At 48.1% G+C, this 27,007-nt stretch overlaps 2 protein-coding genes across 2 annotated transcripts; both read left to right on the forward strand.

The window, feature by feature from the left end:
- Positions 1–3,627, forward strand: LOC120702836 (formin-like protein 6). The gene is made up of 4 exons (XM_039986796.1): positions 1–285; positions 1,409–2,112; positions 2,487–2,708; positions 2,791–3,627. The coding sequence occupies exons 1-4, from the start codon at positions 213–215 to the stop codon at positions 3,430–3,432; spliced, it is 1,641 nt and encodes a 546-aa protein (XP_039842730.1). The 5' UTR covers positions 1–212; the 3' UTR covers positions 3,433–3,627.
- A 1,399-nt stretch (positions 3,628–5,026) lies between these two features.
- LOC120701825 lies at positions 5,027–26,875 on the forward strand. Its single transcript, XM_039985638.1, has 15 exons — positions 5,027–5,243; positions 5,329–5,622; positions 5,886–5,995; positions 6,089–6,130; positions 12,735–12,917; positions 13,080–13,283; positions 13,364–13,600; positions 13,823–13,939; positions 14,964–15,059; positions 15,141–15,200; positions 19,099–19,203; positions 19,303–19,473; positions 19,540–19,707; positions 19,816–19,917; positions 26,508–26,875. Exons 1-11 carry the CDS (start codon positions 5,027–5,029, stop codon positions 19,159–19,161), a joined length of 1,623 nt encoding a protein of 540 aa, XP_039841572.1. The 3' UTR covers positions 19,162–19,203; positions 19,303–19,473; positions 19,540–19,707; positions 19,816–19,917; positions 26,508–26,875.
- Positions 26,876–27,007: the final 132 nt, after the last annotated feature.

Below are 27,007 nucleotides of genomic sequence, written 5' to 3' on the forward strand. Positions count from 1 at the left end.
CCCCCGCTGCCAATATATCTCGCCACCACCGGCTGCCAGCCTGCCAGTCTGCCACCCCCCGTCTCCGTCTCCCCCAACGGGCTCCGCTACTGCTCGTCACGTCCCCTCCCACCTCCGCCTCCCGCGGCGCGGCTACCCGGCGGCGCGGCGGGTTCTTCGCCGGTACCTGAGGGGCGGCGGCTGCGGCGGCGGAGGCGCGCGCGCTCGGGCGGATGGCGCTGTTCCGGCGGCTGTTCTACCGGCGGCCGCCCGAGGGGCTCGTCGAGATCTCCGGCAACATCCTCGGTGCGTGCCCTTTCTCGCCCCGGCACTCGGTTAATCATGCTATTTTAGCTGGGTGTGTTTGTGCGAACCTGCTCGCTCGCTCGCGCTGGGCTTGGGCTTGTTGGACCTGTTCGCCGGGGGTTTCTTGGAAGTAACGCGCCCCACGGCACCGAGAATCCTGCCCGTACAAGCCACTCGTACGCGCTTGTTCTCGCTTTATTCGCCATTTCTCGAATGGGGAAAACCGTGAACAAATAAAAAAAGTGCGCGGGGTTTGATCTCGAGGCGCGGATTTGCTTGCAGAGTGGACATAGCTTTGCAAGACTTTGTGGCTTTGTGCCAGTGGGTTTGGTTCGTGCTTTGACTCGCGGAAAGGCCATTTGCTCAGCTTAGCTGTTGCTAAATTACGCGTTTGACCAAAATAGGGACACGGGATTGACCAGAGTAGTAGTTGGCTACCACGTCGCCATTGTCTCTTTCATATGAGCTACTATCACGTCTCCGTTCCGAAGTGAAACTGTCAAACTGTTTCAGTCGGGTCTGATTGTTTTTAGCACCAGTTAGTTCATGGGATTTAACATTTATCATACCAAATTAAGTTTTCCATGCTTTATCATGCGTAATCCAATCGTCCTATTGGAGAATGGATGGGATCAGATGCACATTTGCTTGCTTATGTGAAAATGACAACCTTTGAAGCTGAAATTCTCATATTCGTGCCAAATATGTACCTAAAGATGAAAGATCATGGCATTATCTGGTCTTATTGCGTTTGTGGGAAAGTGATTTTGTCAAATTGCTGAAATCAAGTGTTGCCAGGACATTGGTCAGGTCTTTTTCAGATGAACCCGTTATTCGGACTTCATCATGGCTTCTAGTGATTCTGATAAAAATAATTGCCCAAAGCTAGGTTCATTTCCCCCATTTGACATCCACCTGTGCAGCTTAGGTAGTAACTACTACATTTCCTTTTTTCAATTGCTCCAAATGATGTGAACTTTGTTCCCAGGTGCTTATGCAAACATTCACATACTACAACTTGTCATGCTTTGTACATTGTTTATAACCATAATACTGTTTAATAATAATAAAAATAACATTGCCTCTCGTTTACTGATGCTGACTCTTGATTGCTTCTTGCCAGTATTTGACCACTGCTTCTCCACGGATTTATTTGAAGAAGATGAGCTGATGCCATACATTGGAGGAATCTTAAAACAGTTACTTGGTCGCTACTCCATTGACTCATTCATGGTATTCAACTTTGAGGGAGGCAAGAAGCACAACCAAACTGCCAGCATTTTCTCTTATTATGACATGAGCGTAATGGGTTATCCACGTAACTATGAAGGATGCCCGTTGCTAACCATGGAGATGATTCACCATTTCCTGAGGTCTAGTGAAAGCTGGCTCACTTTAAGCCAGGACAATTTCCTGCTTATCCATTCGGAACATGGGGGGTGGCCAGTCCTTGCTTTTGCATTGGCAGCTCTACTGGTTTACCTCAAAAGGTGTACAAATGAGAGGAAGGCTTTGGAGATGGTCTGCAAACATGCACCAGCTGGGCTAGCTGAGCTATTCTCACCAATTGACCCAGTGCCTTCTCAGCTGAGATACTTGAAGTATGTATCAAAACGGCACAAATCACCAGAACTATGGCCTCCTGCTGACAGAATGCTGAATTTGAATTGTATAATAATCAGGAAGGTACCAAATTTTGACGGGCAAGGGGGATGTAGGCCTATATTCCGGATTTATGGCCTAGATCCCCTTGCGCCTAATGACAGAGCTACTAAAGTTCTCTTTTCGATCCCAAAGACAAGTGATTTTGTCCAGCTTTATACACAGGTATAATTTTGTTTGGTTATCAACTTATCATGAATTGCATATTGATCTTTACAGTATGTCTATGATGTTTGTCTATAATGCTTTGGCTCCATAGTTTAATGCTTAAAATTGTACCAATCTATTTGAAATACAGCTACAATCTTACAAATTTAATTCAACTTATTTTATACTGAATTATAGATAAGTCCAAACTTCAAAGCGCTTAATATTTATCTTTTGGTTATTTAATTTATCCGGCTCGCATTTCCTTTTACCATTTTGTAGAATAGGTTTATATTTGACTTAATAAAAGTATTCTTTTGGTATCTCAAGACATCTTCAAGCTTGAAGTGTTGAACTGAAAGAGTACTAACTGTTCTTGTTTGCAAATTCAGGAAGACTGTGAGATAATCAAGGTTAATGTTCATTGTCCTGTTCAAGGAGACATTGTAATTGAGTGCATCAGCCTGGATGAGGACTTGGAACATGAAGTTATGGTGTTCAGAACGATGTTTAGCACAGCTTTTATTGATGACAACTTGTTGGTACTCGATCGAGACCAGATTGACATTCTGTGGGACACAAAACATCGGTTTCCTGTAGACTTCAGAGTTGAGGTAGTTGGATAATTCTTGCATCAATTGCCTGCACCATTTCACCTTTGTATACAGTTACTCATATTTTTCCTGATAATTGCAGGCTATATTTTCTGATATGGACATGAGCACAACAATAGGCAAATCTGAGCTATCAAGTGAGGAGAAAGGAAGCCTTTCCAAGGTTGATGATGCCTTCAGTCATCTGGATTGGTCAAGCAAAAATGATCACATCACAAATCATGAATCAGACCAGAAGGGTTTACACAACGAACATGATGGCTTTGATGTGGTACCTCTAGAGGAAACAGAAACCAGCAACTCTGCGGCTGCACATAGCTTGCTGGACAGCAGATCAGTTCAGGTTCATCATACAGAACCTCCACATAACCATTCTTCTGCGACAAAGTTTGATGGTAGTGAGGATTATGCTGCCAATGCGCGTTCTTTACCAGAAGCAGAAGCTCCCGGACCAAACTCTCAAGGAGGTCAAATCTTCAAGGACACATCAGCACGTGATGAGCCAGAAGTGGATGACGCTAAGAATGAACTCAATTCAAAAATATCGCGAGATGCAGAAGCTGGAGGTGCTGCAGCTGCAGAGTTGTCTGACAACAATTCAGATGTGTTCCTGTCAGATTCACCCTCAAGCAGCCCTCCATCTAGCCCGCCAAAGTACGACGAAGATATCGTGGTAGCTGGGATGGTCGACACTCGATCACAACTGACTGAGCTGAAGATATAACGAGTTCGCGAATTGCTTCTGATGCGAATTGGGGCCCACCTGAACCAAGGATGAAGGATGATGGAGCTGCCGAAAATGTACTTACATAATACTGTTTGGGTGGGGGGGGGGATGGTTGGCCAGACCATAAGCATGTACAGTTCATTTACTCAAACATGTATGAAAGATCAAGATCTATCGAAATTTTGTTGAAAATGTGCGCGCGTAGCGGAGTAGAACATCAAATTCTTCCTATCTTTTATGGCATTATAGATGGTTCGGGGGTTGACGCGCAGCTGCTGCCTGCCCAGCAACGGATAACTACGGCGAGCTTGGCCAGCAGTAACGGCATGGAACCAGTCAGTGTTCCAGGTGAGAGTCTTTAACCAGTCGCATATGCCCTCGCGCCAACTTTTGTTCATCTCTGTGCTCTTTCCATCCATGTACTGTTAGAAGATAACGATAGAGGAGCCCTAATAAGTGGGATCCAGCTACGAAAGTGTCCATATTGCCCCTTACCATCATCCCAATCGAATCGAGCGCTCCTTCCTCTCCGCCGCCGTCTGGCGCCGCCTAGAGAGCACCGGATGCGCGCGCAGAAGGGGCGAGCGGTCAGCTTCGCATCGCGATCGCGTCGGCTGCCATGACGCATGCAGGCCCGTATCTAGGCACGTGCGGGCCGTGCGACCGCACAGGGCCCCCGAATTTGAAGGGCCCCCAAAATATTAGATATACATTAGATATAGTTATGTAAATACTTTAATTTAGTTGATTGTTGATCTAATTTGTGGCAAAATATGACCCAAATTGCTCCTAAAAGATAAATCATTGTAGGCGTATCACTTCCTTTTACATGGATGCTACTCAGGGTCACATGTGTGATCTCGAGTGGACCTATCACAGCACCACAACCTCTCCAGGATTCCATATTTTGAACCTAAAATCGGCCTAATAAACCAGGCCCCTCAATGCTTTGTTGCTAGAACAAACTTTTTTTTGGAAAAATTTTTGTTGCTCAAACAATAACAATTGTTCCAGCAATAAAAGAAATTATTCCGGAACAAAAAAAATAGTTATTAGACCTTTTGTGATGATTTAACTGCCAGTCACACGTGTGACTTCTAACATTTGTGCTTTCACACAGCACATCGCGCTTGCCGGCTGCTATCGCTTGGTATTTGCTATCCTGCACTAGGCCACTAGGGCCCAGTCTATTGTTTCGCACAGGGCCCTCGAATTTGCCGGTACGGCCCTGGACGCATGCGTCTACGGCTGCACCCCCCGTCCCCCCCCCCGGCTTGAACACCGCACTTGATAATTTTGCATCAGGAAACGACCGAAGAAATATCTTTTTATGAGAAGCAATGAATAATATGGAGTGCAAATATAAGGTAATCAAATTAATTCTGGAAGTACAAATAAATATACTTAGTGTTTTAGTCTACATTATTACCCGATAATTATCCAACATTTTAAATTAAAAGATATTGTTTTCGCTTTAAAAAAGAAAATAGCGTACCTATGTCATAATATTTTATATAAGGTTTTGACTCTAGAGGTATATAAGGTTTTGACTCTAGAGGGGCGTTGCAACAAGTTATCCAGAGGTCCTCCAATGGGCTGGCACTGCGAGTCGGACCGGACGCTTGCGGACCTTCTCCTGCGAATGGAGAGGGACGACGACGAGGAGGCCCGGAGGGTGCGCGATGCCCTGGCCCAGGAGGTCGCCCGCCTTCGGACGGCGCGCGAAGCGGCGGAGCGGACGAGCCAAAGGCTGCGCGGGGAGCGAAATACTCTCCGCGAGGAGCGCGACTCCGCCCGCCGGGACTTAGGTCTCCCGGCAGCACGTCGCGGGTTGGTGTCTTTTCCGCCTTCGGAAATTTTCTTCCTGCGCAGCTGTTGACGCTTTGGTTGCAGACGTCCGGGCGCGGAACTTGGAACTCCTCGGGGAGGTCGAGCGCGGCCGGGATCGTTTGGAGGAAACGGAGGCCGTCGTGGCCAAAATCTCCAGAGAGAACTCCGGGCTCCGCCAGCAACTGGAAACGGCTACCACTACCCTCTCCAGACTAGCGGAGAAAGACGCGGAGCCCTTGCGAAAAGAGGATGGGGCCTCGCAGGGTGTGGAGGCAGAGGTCGCTGAGTCCGATGACACGGATACGGACACCGACGAGGACGAGGAAGCGGTGGCGGCGCGGTGGAACAACGGTCTAGGTGAGCCACCCATCATATTCTCTCAGCCCCACAATTGGGGAACCCTGTTCTGGGTTGGATGGATCCCTGGATTTGGGGAAGGGCTGCAACGGGCCCCGCATCGCCGGTGCTGCCGCCGATCCGATCAAAGGTGGAAATTAAGGGTGGTCAGGGTTTTGGATCTGGGGGGGCGAGATAGCCTTTGGCCTAAGCTGAACGTTTCACATCTCATCGATTTGTTTACCTTCTACTAGCCTGAAATTACGTAAATTATGTTTTACTAGCTGCCAAGTTGGGGTGTGGTGGGGTGATCTTGGCGCTAGTTGAGACGAACACTGGCTTCGCCATTTTCATGTACGATGGGATAAAGCTCCTTGAAAAAGATGCCCTTCAGGTATCTGTTTGACTATAACATTATGACTTTGGTTCCTCTTGGTGCCATTTTTTTCTAGCTAGCTAATGTTTTAATATTCTCTATGCCGTGCAGAATATCTGGGTAGAGTTTGCGGATCATACTGTGGCACAAAGAGTTAGTTCCCCTTTATCCCCCTGATTCTAATTTTTTTTAGTAAGGTGCTGGACTGCTGGGTATGGTTGCCCGATCTTTTATTGCACATTGCCCCAGTTTTGAAAACTTGTTTGCTATGTTTTTAAAGCGGTAAGGCAAGGCGAGGCGCTTGGCCCCCTTTCGATCGCCTAGGTGACGCCTAGGCGTGCGTAAGGCGAGGTGGGGCGATGCATGCTGCTCTGAGAAATATGCCATTCTTGTTTAAAAGGCAAGGGAAGGGTGCACAATTTAAAACATGAGCACACAATTAGAGGTTGAAATAGGGTAGAAAAGTAGTCATATCTTTTCAATATGTTTATGCTCAAATTAACCGATCAGCGTTGTTCCATGATTTATGTTTGCCAGTTTTATTTATCTTTGTATCTATTTGGTCATTGGCTGTTTATTAATTTAATGGATTCCAAAACCCATTTTATTCCTCAATAAAGCTGTTAGGGAAGTATATATGATTCTATTTCACTATGCATGCATTTTTGAAAACTAGTTTCCTAAAAGACCATGATGTGTGTGAAGAAGAGGTCCACAATACATGTGTACAATGTCAAGGACGTCGGATCCTAGGATAGCTGGACCTCGGCTACGCAATTCGTAGCCGCGATCCGTCTTCTCCGGCGAGGTTTTCCCCCTGCGCCGCAGGCTTGTTTTTGAGAGGGAGGAGGTAGAGTTTAGAGATAATAATCTTGCTTAAACTTCCCAGAGTCACGATTACAATTTATATGGCCACAAGCCCACAACCGAATAGGAGAGTCCTTCCTTGATTCTAGGATCTAAACTGATAACAAATCTTATTTCCTTAATCTAGCCACTAGGAGTCGTCTGGTCCTCGCCGTCCCGATCCACGCGTGCCGCAGCCCGGCGTACGTCGCGTGCGCGCCTACGCCTGGTGTACGTCTGACCGTACATGACATCTCTCCCCCCCTCGAGGTCCAGCTCGTCCTCGAGCTGAAAGTCCGGGTAGGCCGCCCGAAAACCATCGAGTTCTTCCCATGAAGCAGAATCCGCCGGCTCACCGCGCCAGTGGACGAGGACCTGGCGAACGCCTCGCGCCAAGCGAGCACGCTCGACCCGGAGAGGCTCCGGAACCACCGCACCGTGGTGGATAACAGGGAGCGCTGGAGGGGACGCCGGCGGTTTACCGACGAACTTCTTGAGCACTCCCACGTGGAACACATCATGTAGACGAGCACCTTGGGGAAGCGCCAGGCGAACTGCTACCTCGTTGATGAGTTCGACGACGCGGTAGGGCCCGACGTAGCGGGGCTTCAGTTTGCCCTTAGCAGTACGGGGCAAAGAAGCAGCGGCTCGCTGACGAAGCCGAAGGAGCGCCCAGTCGCCCACTTGATAGGATACCGGCCGGTGCTGGCGGTCGTAGTAGAGCTTTTGAACCGCCTGGGCCTGCTCGAGGCGATAGCGGACGTCGGTGAGGAACGCCTCGCGGGCCTCCATCTCCTGGGCAACCGCATCAACCCTCGTATCACCCGGTTCATACGAACGGATGGAGGGCGGGTCGCGGCCATAGACCACACGGAACGGCGTCTCGTGGAGCGATGTCTGGTAGGCCGTGTTGTAGACGTACTCCGCCCACGGCAGCCAGCACAGCCACTGTCGGGGACGATCGCCGGTGAAGCAGCGCAGATACATGATGATGACTCGGTTGGCTGCTTCGGTCTGGCCGTCAGACTGGGGGTGGAACGCCGACGTCATGTGTAGCTTCGTGCCCACGAGGCGCATGAGCTCGCGCCAGAACGTAGAGGTGAAGACCGGGTCGCGGTCCGACACGATCGACTGGGGAACGCCGTGTAGTCGAACAATGTCGGCGAAGAAGGCCTGGGCAACTGACTCCGCGGTGTAGGGGTGCGCCAAAGGTATGAAGTGGGCGTACTTGCTGAAGCGGTCCACAACGGACAGGATGACCGTCTTGCCATGCACCCGTGGAAGCGCCTCGACGAAGTCGATGCCGATGTCCGCCCAGACGCTGGCGGGGACGGGTAGAGGCTGCAGTAGCCCTGTAGGGTGCATGTGCTCAGACTTGTACCTCTGACAAGTCGCACAGGCCCGCACGAAGTCCTGCACGTGCCGTCGCATGTTGGGGAAGTGGAAGTCGCGACGAAGTCGGTGCAGCGTGCGGTGGACGCCCTCGTGGCCGTCATCGTGTACCGCGGTCACGATCTCTTGCAAGAGAGGGGAGGCCGGCGGTATGTACAAGCGGCCGTCGTAGGCGACCATATCGTCGATCACCGCCCATGGCGCGGCGCGGTTGCCCGCGCGAACCTCGTCGTGGATGGCCACCAAGGCCGGATCCGTAGCTTGGGCGTGGCGAAGGCGTGCGATGAAGTCGAAGCGCGGCGCCGAAATTGCCAGTAGGCCGCCGTCGTCGCCGTCACGGCGGGAGAGCGCGTCAGCCACCGTGTTCGACGCGCCCGACTTTTACTCCACCGAGAAGTCGAACCCCAAGAGCTTGCCGACCCAATGATGCTGAGGGATCGTGGTCAAGCGCCGGTCGAGTAGATACTTGAGGCTGTAATGGTCAGTCTTGACGATGAAACGACGGCCCCAAAGGTACGGACGCCAGTGCCGCACTGCCTGGACAAGGCCAATAAGCTCGCGCTCATACGCCGCGAGGGAACGGTGACGGGGAGCAACGGGCCGGCTGAAGAACGCGACCGGATGGCCGTCCTGGACGAGCACCGCGCCAAACCCATGCGACGAGGCGTCGCATTCAACGATGAAGTTCTTGGCGAAGTCTGGCATGGCGAGTACTGGTGCGCTGGTGACCGCGGCCTTTAGCGCAGTGAACGTCGCGGTCGCCGCCTCGTCCCAGGAGAAGCCGTCCTTTTTGAGGAGAGCTGTGAGTGGCGCAGCGACGGTGCCGTAGTTGTGGACGAATTTGCGGTAGTACCCCGCCAAGCCGAGGAAGCCCCGGACCGCCCGAGCTGAGCGCGGCGTTGGCCAGTCGAGGATGGCCTGCACCTTGGCCGGATCCATCGCCACGCCCGCCGCAGAGATGACATGCCCCAAGTATGCGACGGAGGAAACGCCGAAATCGCACTTGCTGCGCTTGACGAAAAGCTGGTGCCGCCGCAGCTCGGAAAGGACGGCGCGGAGGTGACGAAGATGATCCGCCCAAGTCTTGCTGTATATCAAAATATCGTCAAAAAACACAAGAACAAAACGACGAAGAAAGGGCCGGAGTACATCGTTCATGAGCGCCTGGAACGTCGCTGGGGCGTTGCAAAGCCCGAACGGCATCACCAGGAACTCGTAGAGGCCGTCGTGGGTGCGGAACGCGGTTTTGTGCACATCTTCCGGCCGCATCCGCACTTGGTGGTACCCGGACCGTAAGTCCAGCTTGGTGAAGAACCGCGCCCCATGGAGCTCATCGAGTAGCTCTTCGACCACGGGGATAGGGAACACGTCCTTTATGGTGAGCGCGTTCAGGGCGCGGTAGTCGACGCAGAACCTCCACGACCCGTCCGGCTTCATGACGAGGATGACTGGCGAGGAGAACGGCGAGTCGCTGCGGCGGACGATGCCCTGTGCGATCATGGCCGCGCACTGTCGCTCCAGTTCATCCTTGTGGGCCGCCGGGTACCGGTACGGGCGAACGGCGACTGGTGGCGCGTCCGGCTTGAGAGTGATGCGGTGGTCGTGGGCGCGCTGGGGGGCAGCCCCGTAGGCTCGGCGAAGACATCCCCAAAGTTGTCAAGGAGCTCGTCGAGGAGGGGCGCGCTGGCGGCCGAGGCGACGAGGGTAGGCGTGTTGGGTAACTCCAGGCCGGACCAGCTGATGGCGCGCCCCCGGTGCTGGAACGATAGCCGACGCGCAGCGAGGTCCCACACGATGGGGCCCAGGGCTGCCAGCCAACGAGTGCCCAAAACCACGTCGTAGCCCGCCAGTGGCATGACGAAGAGGTCCGCCGGAAAGGAGTCGCCGCCGATGAGCAGCGGTGCGGCGCGGATGACTCCGATGCACGTGACGCGCTCGCCGTTGGCGACCATGGCCGTGAGGCGTGGACGCTGCTGAAGGGGGAGGCCGGAGCGCTGCGCGGCCGCCTCCGATATGAAGTTGTGCGTGCTGCCGGAGTCCAGGAGGGCGACGAGCGCTGCGGCGCCCAGCACGACCTCGAGCTGCATGGTGTCAGCGAAGGAAACTCCTGCTAGGGCTTGCAGGGAGAAGACCGGTGCGTTCTCCGGTCCGCAATCCTCAGCGGTGGCCGGTAGTTCGTCGTCGTCCTCGTCCTCAATGCCTTCCAGGAGGAACAACCGCTGGCAGACACGGTTGTGTCCCCGGGAGTACTTCTCGTCGCAGTTGTAGCAGAGACCCTTGCGACGACGCTCCTCCTGCTCCGCCTGAGTGAGGCGCTTGATCTGGCGGCCCTCGACGGTGATCGTCGCGGGGGCAGCCGGCTTGGGAGCCTGCGGTGCCGGCAAGGCGTGGCGTGGAGCCGGCACAGGAAGCAGTGGCGGCCGGGGCGCAGGCTTGGTCACCGGCGTGGAGTACTGCTCGCGCAACTCGAATTGCCGGGCCAAACTCATGGCGGCGTCTAGGGTTTGCGGGTTCTGAATGCGGACATCGAGGCTGAGCGGCGGCATGAGGCCCCCAGTGAACAGCTGAACGCGCTGTTCTTCCAGGAGGGGACCCGCGCGGGCGAGGAGCGCCTGGAAGCGGTCCATGTAGTCCGCCACCGTGCCGGTGCGGCGGCACTCGGCTAGCTCAGCCAAGGGAGCGGAGCGCAGGGGCGGTCCGTAGCGGAGGTTCAGCAGCTCCTTGAAGCGGCGCCACGTCGGGGTCCCCATGTCCGTTTGGATCTGCATGTACCACAGTTGCGCCCCATCTTCGAGGTTGTAGGACGCCATCCACACCTTTTCCTCCTCCATGATCCGCTGCTGGTGGAAGAAGGATTCACAGCGGTTGATGAAGATGAGCGGATCGGTCTTGCCGTCGTAGCGTGGGAAGTCCATCTTGTGGAACTTCGGTGGCCGATCGTTGTGATGTTCGCTGAAGGTCTGCTTGTTGTTGGAGCCCTGCGACCGGTCGGCCGCGAGATCGGCGATGGCCTTGGCGTTGGCCTCCGCAGTGGCCTTGAGGGCTTTGACGGACTCGACCAGGGACGCCACGGTAGTCTTGAGATCGTCACCTTGGTCGCCCATGGCGGCGGCGCAAGACGCAGCGGATGAGGACGACGGAGATGGCGGCGTTGCGGCAGGTGGTGGTGAGGGCTGTGGAGAGGGAGAGGATCGCCTAGATCGTGATACCAGGTTGTCAAGGACGTCGGATCCTAGGATAGCTGGACCTCGGCTACGCAATTCGTAGCCGCGATCCGTCTTCTCCGGCGAGGTTTTCCCCCTGCGCCGCAGGCTTGTTTTTGAGAGGGAGGAGGTAGAGTTTAGAGATAATAATCTTGCTTAAACTTCCCAGAGTCACGATTACAATTTATATGGCCACAAGCCCACAACCGAATAGGAGAGTCCTTCCTTGATTCTAGGATCTAAACTGATAACAAATCTTATTTCCTTAATCTAGCCACTAGGAGTCGTCTGGTCCTCGCCGTCCCGATCCACGCGTGCCGCAGCCCGGCGTACGTCGCGTGCGCGCCTACGCCTGGTGTACGTCTGACCGTACATGACATGTACAAATTGGTGATACCTAGGCAGTATTGACATATGTCAATTTTCTGCTTGCTAGGGTTTATTCGAGACCTTACTTTGTGATGGTATTAATACTACCACTATGGCCAATTTTCAAAATACATTGCATTAGCTTAGTACATGAACTTAATTCTGATTTACACTCTTATTGAGCACTTGAACAAGACTTTATCATTATGGTTGCAGGCGGAGCCTCGTGGAGGCGATACGGGGCATCGGCCCCCCTTTGGTTTGAAAAGTTTGAACGCCATGTTTGCCAGCTGCTGCTCACAGAGGAATGCTAGGACGTAGCACAAACAGCAGAAGGCTGCAGCTAGAGTAGACATGAAAGTAGTAGTACGTACTAGTATAGTGCATCACAGATGGAGTATATATTGAGATGTACTACTCTCATATATATTTTGTTAATTCCTAAACTGACTAAGCTTTGCTAGATAGTTTATTTTGAGGTGAGAACTCAGCCGTCATCACTACTGTACTAAGATATACTAGATGGCATCACCGAGCTTGACTGTTGCCCCTACGGCGAGGAGTTTCTCATCACATATTGGCTCCTTATAGCCTTCGTGATTCAGGCCCCCCTTGATTCTAGTTCATGCTCCGCCACTGATTATGGTTGATGCATGTAGTTACACACACCCAGTCGTGGCATAACAGGCTTTTGTTTGTTTGTTTCTTTAACAGACTGTTTGGCTGTTAGAATTTCGTCCCTTTGATCCCAAGGTCAGCGCCATTAATTCTAATAGTGTTAGTGATGAGCTCGCTGATATGATCAGAAAGCGTATTGAACCAGGACAAAAATTAGCTGTTGAAAATAAGGTTATCAAGAAGTCATACAGAATAGCATGGTTAGTGTACAGCTCTTCCCTTGTCTGCTTAATTCTATGGACCATTTTGAGGACCTTTTCTATTTTCAGGAAATATCTTGCCTGTGTGGTGATACTGTGGAGGAGTTGATGTGGGGCTTGAAGGTTCAGATGCCATATTTATTGCCTGCAGAAAAATCTATGTTGGATGAAAAGGATTGCTTCCCAATGAGTAAAGGAATGAAACAGCTTCTAAATAGCTATAGCTTTATATTGGAACCAAAAGATATGAAGGTGAGCCAGTCCTTTCTCACATGTCTGTTGAAATGACTTCTGCTATCCTGCTCCCTGTGTACTTCAAGCCTTAAATTCACTATTTTGATGTAATATTGTTAAGCAGAATTTTGCCATTATCTCTTTTTTTGTAACATTTTTTTCTGTACTCCTTTTATGCAGGTTACTAGACATATTATTAACTTGGCAGGTATGGTGCGTGAGTGTGATCGTTGTGTGAAGAAACATGATTACTCCTTGCGGAGTGCTGCTGAGCACCTAAAGAGAATATCTCACATTGACACTAAGGAATGGGATTTAATGAAACTTGCAACTGCACTGAAGATGATATGTTACCCTGAAGAAAAAACTGTAGCAGCTTCATTGGTAAACTGTAATATTTTGTGAATGTCCATGCATTTTGATGGAAGTTTATTGTTTAACTAATGCCAGTGTGCTTCTCTTAGCTGTTTTCAAAACGTGTTCTGCTGAAGCTAAAGAAGGATGCACCTAAATATGAGGGCAAGATATTGAAGGAGCCCCTCTTGATCGTGTATAAAGGAATGTACTTGGCCCGTCGTACTAGATCCAGTGCCCTTCGGAAATTGAGCCGTTTGCTGGGACAAAGGGAAATAATTCAAGAAGTCGTTGCTCAACTTACAGATTGCAACGAAAGTCTTTGGGCGGAATGCAATAAAAGACAGGTATTGCCCCCACCCCCTCCCCAAACACACATGCACGTGCGCACAAGGACACAACAGAAACAGAAAGGGCCACAGGTCAGGCACACGATTAAACCAAATAGGAAATAAGTACACGTCCTGAGAGTCTTGCAGCTAGCATGTTTCATTTACTCTGTGAAAGTTTAGCCTTCTTTGTTCCATTCTGTTGTGAAAAATGAATCAATGGTTCTTCTGTTGTCACAGAATCCACCAACTCCTGCACCAGCTGATGTGCTCGGGAGATATACTTGTATTTCCAGCCATCAACTTCATAAGACGAATGAACCTGGCATCTTATCTATGCATATGCATCCATCAAAGGTTTGGTTTGATACAAGGCCTTATTTTGAATATTTTCTTTGGTTTGCGCTTAACCTCTTAGATTGCACATTGTTCTCACTATACTCGTGGCTTTCACATTTTTGCATTGTTACAGGTCCTAAGGCTTCACATTGTTATAATAGCACATCACTTTATCTCTCTGTGATGGATTATATCCACATATATTACTTGTTCCTCTCTATTGTCCTTTTGTTCGATGCTGAGAATAAAATTTTTGCGCTACATTTCATTTTTAGCAGCTCATCTCAGTGCTATATGTTGGTCTTTGAACATATTTTACATTCTCTTATTGTCTGAAACTCGCAGCGATAGCTCAGGTGGTGTCGCTTGTCGTGGTCGTGCCCACTAGCCGGGCTCCGAACCCCGGTCTCGCACAAAAAAATCCCCTCGTTGTGCTCGCTGGCTTCTGCTGCGGTGCTAGCCAGCCGGCTACGGTGCTAGCACTAGCACCGGCCCGTGTTGCGGTGTCGCCGGCCCAAGTCAGCTTGGTCCTTTGGGCGTGGGCTAGGGTTCGGGGGGTTTTTTGGGCCGGTTGCCTGGATCTTCTTCTCAGTGCAATGCCGTAGGGGTGGATGTTCCCCTACCGGTCCAGTTTTTTTTGGTTGTTGTCGTTGCTTATTCCATGAGTGAATATGCTTGGACAGCTTGATTTCTCATGTGGCACCCACTATAAATAAGCACCTTTTGACAAGAATTTGCTCTACGTGGGTGTTCTAACAACACTTTTCTTGTCATTTTGTTTGCCCCCCTTAGGTCAAATTTGGATTATGGTTGTCATTTTGTCATTTGGTTCTTGATGGGGTCCATTCCCATGTTAAGGAAGGCCTGAGCTTATGCTTGAATCTTGAGGCTAAACCTTTGTTAGAAAATGCTGAGTTCTTGATCTGAGTATTGATATAGTTTTTTTTCTGGAATCTCTGCGAGTTTCAACTTTTGTGGTGAGAATCTGCAAGAGATTTTTGATATCTTCTTTTACTTGATGATTCTTGTCATGGATCAACAGGACGTTGTTGCCACTGGGGGTATTGATACCAATGCAGTATTCTTTGATCGGCCGTCTGGTCAAATTTTGTGCACGCTTACTGGTCACTCGAAGAAGGTATTTCCCCATGTGATTTTGGCATACTTTTTGTATGCTTCAAATGTATATTATAACATATAAGAACATTCAGTTACACAGATAACCAATTTGAAATTTGTTAATGGGGATGGACTCTTCATAACTGGATCAGCAGATAAGGTATGTATGGTTATTTTCTGTTGCAACCTTAAACAAATATTATGTCATTGATATCTTCTGCCTTTCTTGACCAACTGAACTTTTTATGTTTTCAATTTGAAACAAAAATAAAGTCTTAAGCTCCTAGATTGCACGGATATGTGTTATAGTATCAGAGTGATGTGCATATGCCGTATGTGGATATCTTTATTTTTTGAGAAACCTCAACGTGGATTCCGGTCGGAGACGACAGCCATGGCACCGTGCCTTGGCCGGCAGCGCGGCGAGGGGCTCTCGCCGGCGGTGAGGCTAGCCAGCAGTAGGGTAGGGCGGCGCGACGGCCGGGGCAGCAGGGCGGAGCCAGCGCATAGCAACGCGGTGCAGGGACGCGCGCGTGCAGCTCGCAACGAGCAACAGCATGGCGACGGCGGTGACACCATGAATCGAGCGCGGAAACTCGCGGAACGCGCAAGAACGAGGAGAGCATGAGCATTAGTGCCTCACCTAGCTTCGATTTGAGCCGCTGGACGAAGAAAATGGTGGTCGGGGCTAGGAGTTCGACATCGAGTTGGAGCTCGATGGCCATGGATGGCCATCGCCCGGAGAATCCTCATTTCCCGGCCGTGCGACGGTCGGAGCTCGTGTTAGAGGGACTGAGGAGGGAGCTAGGGAGGTGAGGGGGCTGTGGTTGGCGGCGATTTGAAGATGGTGGAGCGGAGGCCGGGGATTGGGCCGGAGGACGCGAGCTGCTCGAGCTCGTTCGAGCTCTGCTCGAGGAAGAAGGAGGCCGGGGAGCTGAGCGTGAGAGAGAGGGGAAAAATATCAGGTGGCCGACTCGGGATAGGGACGAGGATGTTCGACGCCGGGGATGGCCGACGCGTGGCGTCGCACGCCGGCGACGATGCTCGACGCGCGGCAACCGGCGCAACCGGTCTGACCGGCCGGTCATACCGGTCGGAACCTGGGACGTTACACAGCGGCGACAAGGTGCAACCAGAGCTGGGACTTGGGCCGTGCCGGCCTGGCCCGGCCCTCTCGTGCCTCGTGCTGTGTCGGGTCTAGATTTTTAGGCACGATCGGCACATCATGCCGTGCCGTGCTGGCACGACAAGTCTATTATCAAGCCCAAGCACGGCCTATGGCACGCCTTCGTGCCGTGCCGGCCCAAGCACGGCCCTCCGTACACTTGCAATTGGATCTATATGCATCGATACAGAAATATTACTATTGCAATTACATAAACTATCGATGTTATGAAAATTACATGATTTTTTGAATGAATAATATTTTTTTCATTATTGCTGTTAATTAGAAAGGAAGATTAACCGGGATGACTATACATCGCCCGAGCGATGAAATCGCTTCCCATCACCTGAAGAGGTACAGATGGGCCGGGCGACGTGAGATTATTTGGCTCAACTAATAAATATTTAACAACCCACTAATCTCATGTCGCGCGCGCTATTGGATTTGCTTGCCAAATGCTAGTGTCGTTGGAATTCTGAAGTAGCGTAAGCTTGGCCCGAATGCATGGGCACATGCAAGTTGCATCCAAAGTTGCAAAGAGAGTCGCACCTTATTTCTTATTCTTTCTTTTATGTTTCTATTCAATTCCATCTTATTTTTGCATTTTTATTTCCAGTCCTCCTTGATAATTTTTCGTAATATGTTTCTTATTTGTCTTCTCTTTTAATTTATTTACTTTATGTATTCTTTTTTCTTTGCTTTTCTCCCCTCTATTCTTTCTTATATTCATTTCCACTTATTGTTCTTTGCTTTTTCTCCGCTGTAAATTAATAATTTGTAGTCATATCGTACTATGAATAGATCTAGTTGCATATGGTTGCATGCAAAGCTGTTTGAGTGGGTATCTGCATGCTACATGCGCATGCATGCTAACCGACGTACCTTTTCTGTCTTTTTGTTTGTTTCTTTTTCCTTAGTTTTTCTTTTATACTAATTTTTTTCCTATCCATTTTTAGTATTTATTTGCAATGCTCCGGTTGATATTTCTTTTTCATTTCATTTTGTATGTTGCTTATTTTTTATTCCTTCTAATATTTTCATTCATTATTCTCTATTTTCTTTTTTTTTTCTATAGACTAAGTCTATGGGTACTATAGTCTATAAATATAGTGATGCTTCATGTAAAATTATTTATCTGCGTGTAACTAATTTATATTCCATACTTACTCATTTGGTACGCATATATGCTTGTACTTCTTCATGCAAAATTATCTATCTGCGTGCAACTAATTTGTTCGCAATGTCAAATTATTTGTTCGCTTTGTAGATTAAATTGTTCCGTGACGTTGATCCATTTGTTCGCGATATTCATTTTCCATTATTTATCATATACAATCAAATGTTCACGATGTTTAATATTTTGTTCGTAGTACATTATTATTTGTTCGTAATGTTTATTTTTTTGTTCGTAGAAAATAATTATTTGTTCGTGGTGTTAAAGTATTTGTTCTCAATAGTTGAAAGTAATTATTTAGTACTAACAAATATTTTTAAATAATATTGTGCAAATATAGCGAAGTGTGGTTTTGTTTCGAAGATCTTATCATAAAAAGATAATAGTATGATCGAAATTTAATTTGGATACAGAGTTTAAGATTTATAGATTTTTTTAATGTGAACTCCCTTTGCATGTGGGTGATACCATCGATTTGTCTCACCTGCATGTGCGTGGAACCGTCCAAAAGGAAAGCAATATGCTTCAAAATCGGACTACTGGTTGATGAGTCAAAATCGGAATTTACTAATTTGCGTGGAATAAATCACGGTAATGGGCCTAATATTCGGCCCAATAGCACTGGCGACGGCTGGGGCTACTGTCGCCTGTAGCGACACCTAGCCGCGCCCAAGATTAACTGTCATAATAGAATAAGGGCTACATAATGGCCGATGGGCTGTTTTCGTGCCGTGCCGGCCCAAGCATGGCCCAAAATGCGGGTCGTGTCATACAGCCCGTCGTGCTGGGATCCTAGGCACAACACGACCCTCGTGTTTGTGTCGTGCCGGCACAGCCCAAAATATTTCGTGCCGTGCCGTGCTTTGGGTCGTGCCAAATGATCGTGTCGCGGCCCACCCAAAAATGGCACGGTCCAAGTCCCAGCTCTATGCAGGACCAAGGGTGCGAGGTGTAGCAGAGTCTTTGACGTAGGCAAACAGCTCCGCATTGATATGCCCACTTACAAGCGGGACCCACCTAATCTGTTGTCCGCACTAGCGCCAGCGTGGCAAAACAGCTTTGCAAAACCATCGTGGGGGGTTATTTGAACGGTTTTGCAAAGGTGAGGGGGTTAAATACTTGGTTTTGTAGGTCAGGGGGTGAAGTAGTCAGGTTATAATAGGGGAGGGGGTTTAGACTTTTTTTTTAATTTAAATTGAATTGATTTCCTGTCATTTTTTCCATATGGGATTAATCCTTAACATTTGGTGTTACAAACAACTTGTGCAAAATAAATAAGGGCCCTTGGATTCCTTAATTTTAGAGGAATTGGAATTTACTTAATTAATAAATTAGGATATTTGGTTTGAAATTTAGATTCCACACTTTACTTAAATTTAGATGGGAAATGGATTCTATAGATCATGTTTGTACTCTCCAACTTAAGTAAAGTTATAAAAACTACTTATCTCAAATATGTGCCTAAACTATAATAAATCCAATTCCAAGAGTCTAAACGGGGCCTAAGGCCAATCTCAGTGGGAGTGTCATAAGAGCGTCATGAATATTAAATTTGCTAACATGTACCAATAGTATGAGGAGAGAGAAGAGATGAGTGTTATGAAATGTGAGAGGAGTATTATGAAATATGAGAGGAGTGTCATCACCATGACACTCCACTTGCACAATTCTTAAAATTTCAGTCTAGGTAACTATATCGATCAACTAAGACAACTTCAGGATCAACTGGGGAGCTGGCAAGGTCGTCATAGAGTACCGTTCGGTCTCCACAAGCTGGACTGACGAACGATGAGAAGAGGCGATCCGCAGTGGTGCCCCAGGATGGTGAGTACCAAGCTATTTTGGAATCATTTAGCGTTGGTAATCCTGTCATAAATATGGCTGCGGTGTCTGATATAGAACATCTCGTTGTGGCGATTACAGAGGACAGAACACCGCTGCATGCTGCTGGCGCGGTGATGCTGGCGCCGTCTCTGCCGTACGCTACCGAGGGCAGCCAGGGGAGGGCAGCAGCTTCAGCTGGGAAGCAGGCCCCCTTGACGTCCACCAACACGCGATCGCCGGTCGTGACACCTGCAGCGGCGCATTTGGACGGTAAGCACCAGGCTTCCATGATTGATAATCCAGCTGCTACCGCACCTGACTCTTCAAATGTTGCAGCCTTGCTGCCGGCCTCACATAGCAGCCACACAGCATCTTTGGTGGCTTCCGCATCGGGCGACGCCTCAGGATCTGTCAGTGAGGGGGTGAGGACTCCATCTAAGGCTATCCAGTCACCACAGATAGCATCACCAAGGACCCGGGCTGCAGTTGCTACTCCAACAGCAGGTAACTCGCCCGACCCCTCAGACTCACAGTCTGGTTCAGTTTTTATAAACGGCAAACGCAGGAGCGCTCGAGCTGGTAACTCGTATAATGCAGATGGCATTTCTGCAGCTGACGAGCCAGTTATGGACAAGGCAATGAGACGCACCGCTGCAAAAAATCTGAACCCCCAGGCGACCCCATGCAAGAGCACAGGAATCAGCTCTCCTGCAGGTACCCCTCCTTCTCTTTTATTTGGCAAGCTTTCCGAAGAAATTTGTTCCAATAAATTAAAATCAATTGGTATCTCGTTGGGGGGCAGCAGTACAGTTGTTAACTTTTCCTTTAATGCTCTAAAAAGAATTGAGATTGACAGATCCTCTGTACAGCAACATAGAAGCGGAGCAGATCGGGTTAAGAGAGATGAGAATCTGTTTGACACAAGTGATGAGAAAGACGCGTTTCAAGATGACGCGCTCTTAACCCACTTGGTCAAGGATTTAACAGATACAGACTTCGATGATTCGGAACTGATCACAAAAATTTGTGATCTCAAGGTATCCGGACGAAAGTCGAAGTCTTTTATTAAAAAAGACAAGGCCCGTAAGAGGGCTCACAAGCGATATAATAGTGTTTCCCCATGAGAGGATTCTACTGGAATAGCAGAGGTCTTTCAGACTTGGCTAAATATCGCTACATTTCAGAGGCAATTAAGGAACACAATCTCGACTATGTGGCTGTCATGGAAACCAGAAAGAGGGACATGTCCAGAGCGAATCTGAATCGCCTGTCGGGAGGTGCAGATTTTACCTGGCACTGTCTTCCCCAGAAAGAGGGACATGTCCAGAGCGAATCTGAATCGCCTGTCGGGAGGTGCAGATTTTACCTGGCACTGTCTTCCCCCCAGAGGGCGGTCAGGCGGCATACTATTGGGAATAAATTCAGCGGTTCTAGATTTAAGCTTTATAGCGGAAGGGGAATTTTTCATAAAATTCCATCTTCGCAATAAGAGCGACGATTTCAAATGGATTCTAATGGCCCGGCTCAAGATGACTTTAAACCAGCATTTTTAGCAGAACTAGTTCGAACCTGCCAGCAGAACCCTTTGCCAACCTTGATAGGGGGTGACTTTAACATAACTAGAACTTTCGGCGCGCAATGCGCGCCCTACTATTTGAACAATCAAATCCAGCAATAGAATCAAAATAATATTTAAGACAACATAAATTCTTCACCCTTTACTATCATAAGGTAATTAAAAGGCTCCTATTGTCATCATCATTTGACAAACAGACTTACCCTAAACACTTTGTGTGCCCTATCATGACAACAACATTAGAAATTGTGATACTGGAACATGATAGGTTCTATATTTTATTAAACACAGTATATTTAATTCAATATTGTTCAGGTTGGGTATATACATTTGATAATTAGCATATCAACTCTTGTGAGCCGAGTAAATCCAGCATACATAGATAGGATGAGATCAACTCAACTTGTGCGGCCACACACAATCCTTCACGAGTTTGCTGGCTTCAGAACATGCATGATTGCCAATGGGTATGATGCATCAATATTTGCTACAAAGGATAGAGTAACATAAGAGTAATTCAAATGCCATTTAGTTATACATATTTGGAAGGTTAGTTTGCTTCAATTGTAATAAGAAAATACTTATGATAAACCAACAAGCATGCTGAAAATAGTACAGTATACTCAAATCAAATCATGTCAGAATATATTAACATTGAGTGATCAACACATATAAAATTGCTATCCCGATTCCATATACAGGCAACAAGATAGGTTAGGTTCTTTATAACTGAAACTAAAGGAGGCACGAGCATGGCCCTTATTATGCATCACTGGCCACAAGTATTCTTTTACTGTACTCAGCCTCAAGTGGATACAAATTAATGCCAACAGGAGACCAAAACAATTACTAACAATCTCAAGTTGTAACGGATTAGTAATTGCAATTAGGCAAACAATTAGAACAAACAACAGAAAGGATTACTTGTCATATCCCATGAGTTAGCTCCAAATAATTACTGTTTGCTGTGGCAAGCTAAGTTAATCTCACCGCAGGTGAATTTGAAATCACACAAAACTAAATTTGATGTGTTGCCTATTTCACTGAAACAGATGCAGGCAAGGACTTCATTAACATCAAAAACATGAGCAGTGTGAATCACAAATGCAGGTTAGCGATTAGCATTGATAGAAATAATATTCATCTAAGCAGTGTATATATGAGGGTAGAAGGCTTACATGTATTTTATTTTATCAGAGTAATGCTCTCTGATCAAAAAAAGTTCAGACTGCTGCACTTTCTTTTTTTTTGTATACGAGAAAGAAAGAACAATCCCATACAATGCTCAGATGGGCAGTCGAAGACTAATCTTTTCTTGGAATTGTAATGTTTGCACAATTTCATTTGTTCAATTTCTAAAATAACAATGGCTGCATGTTCAGCCTTATAAGCAATAGTAATTCAAGTGCAGACTCCACCAAATATTGAGTGTGCACAAATCAACCATAACATAACAAGTCTTTGAACTTTAAGAATATAAGAATATGAATAGGTTTAGAAGTGCACAATTGGACAAAGTGCTTAAGATTATGGTAAATACTTTAGAATAACTCCACCGTTGACCAGATTTCTAACAACTCGTTACCTTCAAAAATCAAACATATCCCAAAATTGATTGATATAAATTATAGTTGCATGTCAATTATTATCTACAGCATTAGATGGGACACCTGTGGTGCCGACTATTGGAATTTCCATTGAGGAACAGAAAACAGAGCGCTTGAGGTGTGTCTGCATTAGTGATACAAGTACTCCGGGATTTGATTTCTAGCAGGTACAAATCCCTGATGCAGATAAAACATAAATCTGGAAGCAAGGGATTTGATTTCTATCAAACTCGAACAATGAGACACAAATACAACTTACAAATTTACATAACCAGATGGATGAATGGAGAAGGGGCACATGGCGTGCTTGAGGGGTGATTCTTACCAAGCAGACGAACACGGTGTAGACCTTCTCACGCCAACAGAAGCAGTCGTCACCCCCGCACCAGATCTGCAGGAGGAGGAGGTTCCAACGGAGGAAGGAGTCAAGGGGAAAAAAAGAATGTGATATAGAAGCAAGCTGAATCCAGGAGCTCGAACTCAGTCCCCCCCCCCCCTCACCTGCTTGCTGGAGCTTGCGGCGCTCGCACCACGGGCTTCTGGAGGCTAAGCCAGATCGACGGTGGTTGAGGTCAGACTTGTTCAGCAGGAGCCCGCCTGATGATGGAGGCGGACTTGGCGAGCTGCGCCGTGCCCGGCGGGACTGCCGTGGAGGAGGGGATGGCGCTGTACGTGGCGATGCCCATGCCGTGCAGTCTGGCCAAGGAGATGCACCGGCGGAGCGGGCGCGCGGGGGTGGATGGCGGAGTAGAGTGAGAACGGGGTGAGCGGGGACGAGGAGGTGGAGGGGGAGGCCGGGGGTTAGGAGAGCAGGAGCAGCCTATCCACCCACGCGCTGCACGGCCGCTCCACGCTAGCCGTAGCAAGCTGCTGCCGCCACCAGCCGGGCTCCACCGGACGCCAGGTCCACCGGGCAGCGAGCACGGGCGCTTACACGTCCGCTGCCACCGCGCGGAGCGCGCGCTCCCTCCCGTGCCGCGGCAGGCGTGATGCGCGGCTTGGCGACACGCGTCGCTGCTGTACCCGCGAAGCGCGGTGGTGCGAGCAGCAGGCTGCAGCTATTAACAATTTTGATGAGACATAGCAAAGAAAAGAACAAGACTAATTTCAACCCCCGCTGGCCATTCCTATTCAACACAGTCATTGACAGTTTCGATCTTCAGGAGATAGAGTTGACAGGTCGCCAATTCACCTGGGCAAATTCTCTACCAGACCCGACTTTTGAGAAACTAGATAGGGTGTTGATGTCCACGGAGTGGGAATTCAAATACCCAATGGTAACGGTGCATGCGCTGGACAGAGAAGTGTCAGATCATGCCCCATTATTATTGGATACTGGCGACTCTTCCTTTACGGGGAATTCCAAACAGTTCAAAATGGAACTTTCATGGCTTTCTCATGAGGACTTTAGGGAACGCGTGGCAGAAATTTGGAATAAACCGATCAATGGACAAAACGCTATACAGAGATGGAACCGGAAAATGGGGGCTCTCCGTAAACACCTAAGAGGTTGGGCTAGACACCAACTTGGAGATTATAAAATCCAAAAACGGAACCTCCAAGAGACGGTCACATCGTTAGACACAGTAGCGGAAGCCAGAGTGCTAACGGATGATGAAAGGACGCAGCTAGAAGTCGCACGTGATGGCTTGATCAAGCTTTTGCGAGAAGAAGAACTCAAGTTCTACCAGCGTGCTAAAGTCGCTGACGTCCTTTTGGGGGTTTCCAACACGAGGTACTTTCAGATGGTTGCAAGTGGCAAGCATAGTAAGAAACGTATCTTCTCTTTGGATAACGAGGGAGTCAAAGTGGAGGGGCAGAATAACCTCAAGAGTTATATCACCCAATTCTACAAACACCTTTTCGGACCCTCAGTAGATAGTAACTTTTCTTTTGATGAGGATGTGACAGAAGACATCCCCCAAGTCACCCAAGCTGAAAACGAGTTTCTCACGGCCCCTTTCACTGAAAAGGATATTCGGGAAGCTATCTTTGACATGGAACACAATAAAGCACCAGGCCCTGATAGCTTCCCAGCAGAGTTTTCTCAGCATTTTTGGGACGTTGTCAAAGGGGATCTGATACAAATGTTCCACGAACTACACAGCAGTGAAATCCCAATCTTTAGTCTAAATTTTGGTGTAATCACCCTGTTGCCCAAAAACCAAGACGCTAGCAGAATACAGTAGTAAAGACCCATCTGCTTACTAAATGTGAGCTTTAAAATATTCACGAAGGTCGCGACCATCCGTGTTAACTCAGTCGCGGATCACTTGATTAGCCCAACTCAAACATTCTTTATGCGAGGACGGAACATCCTTGAAGCATTTGTTACCCTCCATGAAACTGTTCACGAGTTGCACCGCAAAAACCAAAGCGCAATCATCTTCAAAATAGATTTCGAAAAAGCTTACGACAAAGTAAAGTGGGATTTCCTATTACAAACGCTTCGGATGAAAGGATTTTCACCAAAATGGATTGAGTGGATTAGATCCTTCATATCTGGCGGGAGTGTTGCAATTAACGTCAACGACAAGATTGGCCCTTTCTTCCAAACAAAAAAAGGCCTTCGACAAGGAGATCCCCTTTCACCCATTCTTTTCAATGTGGTAGCCGATATGCTAGCTTTGTTCATAAACAGGGCAAAGGCAGATAATCAGCTGAAAGGTGTTGTGCCACACCTAGTAGAGGATGGTCTTTCAATACTTCAATATGCTAATGATACTATCTTATTTATGGAACACAACCTGGAACAGGCTCAAAATCTGAAGTTAATCCTTTGTGCGCTTGAGCAATTATCGGGGTTGAAAATAAACTTCCATAAGAGCGAGCTCTTCTGCTTCGGGGAAGCAAAGGAATTCGAAGATCATTACATGCAGTTGTTCGGATGCAACACCGGATCCTTCCCAATACGCTATTTAGGAATACCGATTCACTATCAGCGTCTATCAAATGGTGACTGGTTGAGGGTACAAGAACGGTTGGAAAAGCGCCTCAGCAGCTGGAAAGGGAAAAACCTATCCACGAGAGGAAGGCTGACACTAATCAACCTGGTTCTTAGCAGCTTGCCAATGTATATGATGTCCTTTGAGATTCCGAAAGGGGTCCGTAAAAAGTTGGATTACTTTCGATCCCGCTTCTTTTGGCAGAGCGACAAGCACAAAAGGAAATATCGGCTAGCTAAGTGGGATATTCTGTGCCAACCGAAAGAACAAGGGGGCTTAGGGATACAAAACTTAGAATTAAAGAACATAGCTTTGCTCAGCAGATGGCTGTATCGTCTGTTAACTACAGATGGCACGTGGCAGCAGATCCTAGTAACAAGTATCTAGGGACAAAGTCTTTGGTGCAAGTCCATTGGAAAAACAGGGATTCTCATTTCTGGGCAAACTTAATGAAAGTGAAAAACGATTTCCTCAAATTTGGCACTTTCACCATAAAGAATGGGTCTCAAGTAAAATTCTGGGAGGACATTTGGCTAGAAAATAGACCTTTGCGACAACAATATCCGCAGTTATATAACATAGTCAGGAAGAAACAGGATATGGTGGGCCAAGTGCTTTCGACACCACAACCCAATCTATCTTGGCGCAGAGATCTAATAGGAAACAACCTAGCAGCATGGAACAACCTGGCAACCCGACTGGCCGCTCTCAACCTTAGCCAAGAGGATGACGAGTTCAAGTGAGATTTAGACCCTTTGGGTGTCTTTTCAGTTAAGACACATTACAGGGCGCTAATCAACCGGAATGTTCCCTACGATAATAAGAAGTTGTGGAAACTGAAAACGTCTCTTAAAATTAAAATCTTCCTTTGGTACCTTAGGCGAGGGGTCGTACTCACTAAGGATAATCTTGCAAGGAGGAACCGGCAAGGCTCCCAAAAATGTTGTTTTTGCCACGAAAATGAGACAATTCAACATCGCTTTTTTGACTGCCGTCTATCTAAAATGGTCTGGTAGAAGGCCTTCAAGTGTTGCAAATCTATTCGGAGGGTGGCTTAATGGAATACCAAAACAATTCAAAAACCTCATCCTTGTAGGCGCGGCAGCCCTATGCTGGTCTGTCTGGCTCTGCAGAAACGCTGTGGTATTTGAAAACAAAAATTCCTCTTTTTTGCAGGTACTCTACAGGACTACGCACTTAGGCTACCCTTCAACAGCCTACTTCGCAGGAGGCTTTTGTTGCGGCCTCTCGGTTCTTGGAGCAGGTGGCCAAGGATATTTTCTCCCAGGCGCATGAGTGGCGATCTAGTCATAGGATTGATAGTCACTAGTATTTGGCTTTGTGTCGGACTCATTTTAGGCTGTGTGCTTTTTGAGGCAGAGGCCGGGATCGTTTTCAAGACGTATCTTCTCGATGTAACATCTCGAAATCAATAAAGTTCCCCTTTCAAAAAAAGGTAACTGTATCAATAACACTTCCACTGAAACTGGCCTAAGCCTCTGTGGCTTTGCAAAATTTAGTATACATACCTGCATGCATCAAAAGCAGAACCATGTTGATAAGGAGAAATGTTTGTGTTCCGATCATGCTGCTGCGCTCTCATGCACAATAGGGGGAAGGGAAGCACTAGGGATCGGTGGTTGTGAAAAACAACAATGCGCAAAGGACGGCTGCAA

This window comes from Panicum virgatum, chromosome 4K (genome assembly GCF_016808335.1).
Source record: "Panicum virgatum strain AP13 chromosome 4K, P.virgatum_v5, whole genome shotgun sequence".
NCBI lineage: Eukaryota > Viridiplantae > Streptophyta > Magnoliopsida > Poales > Poaceae > Panicum > Panicum virgatum.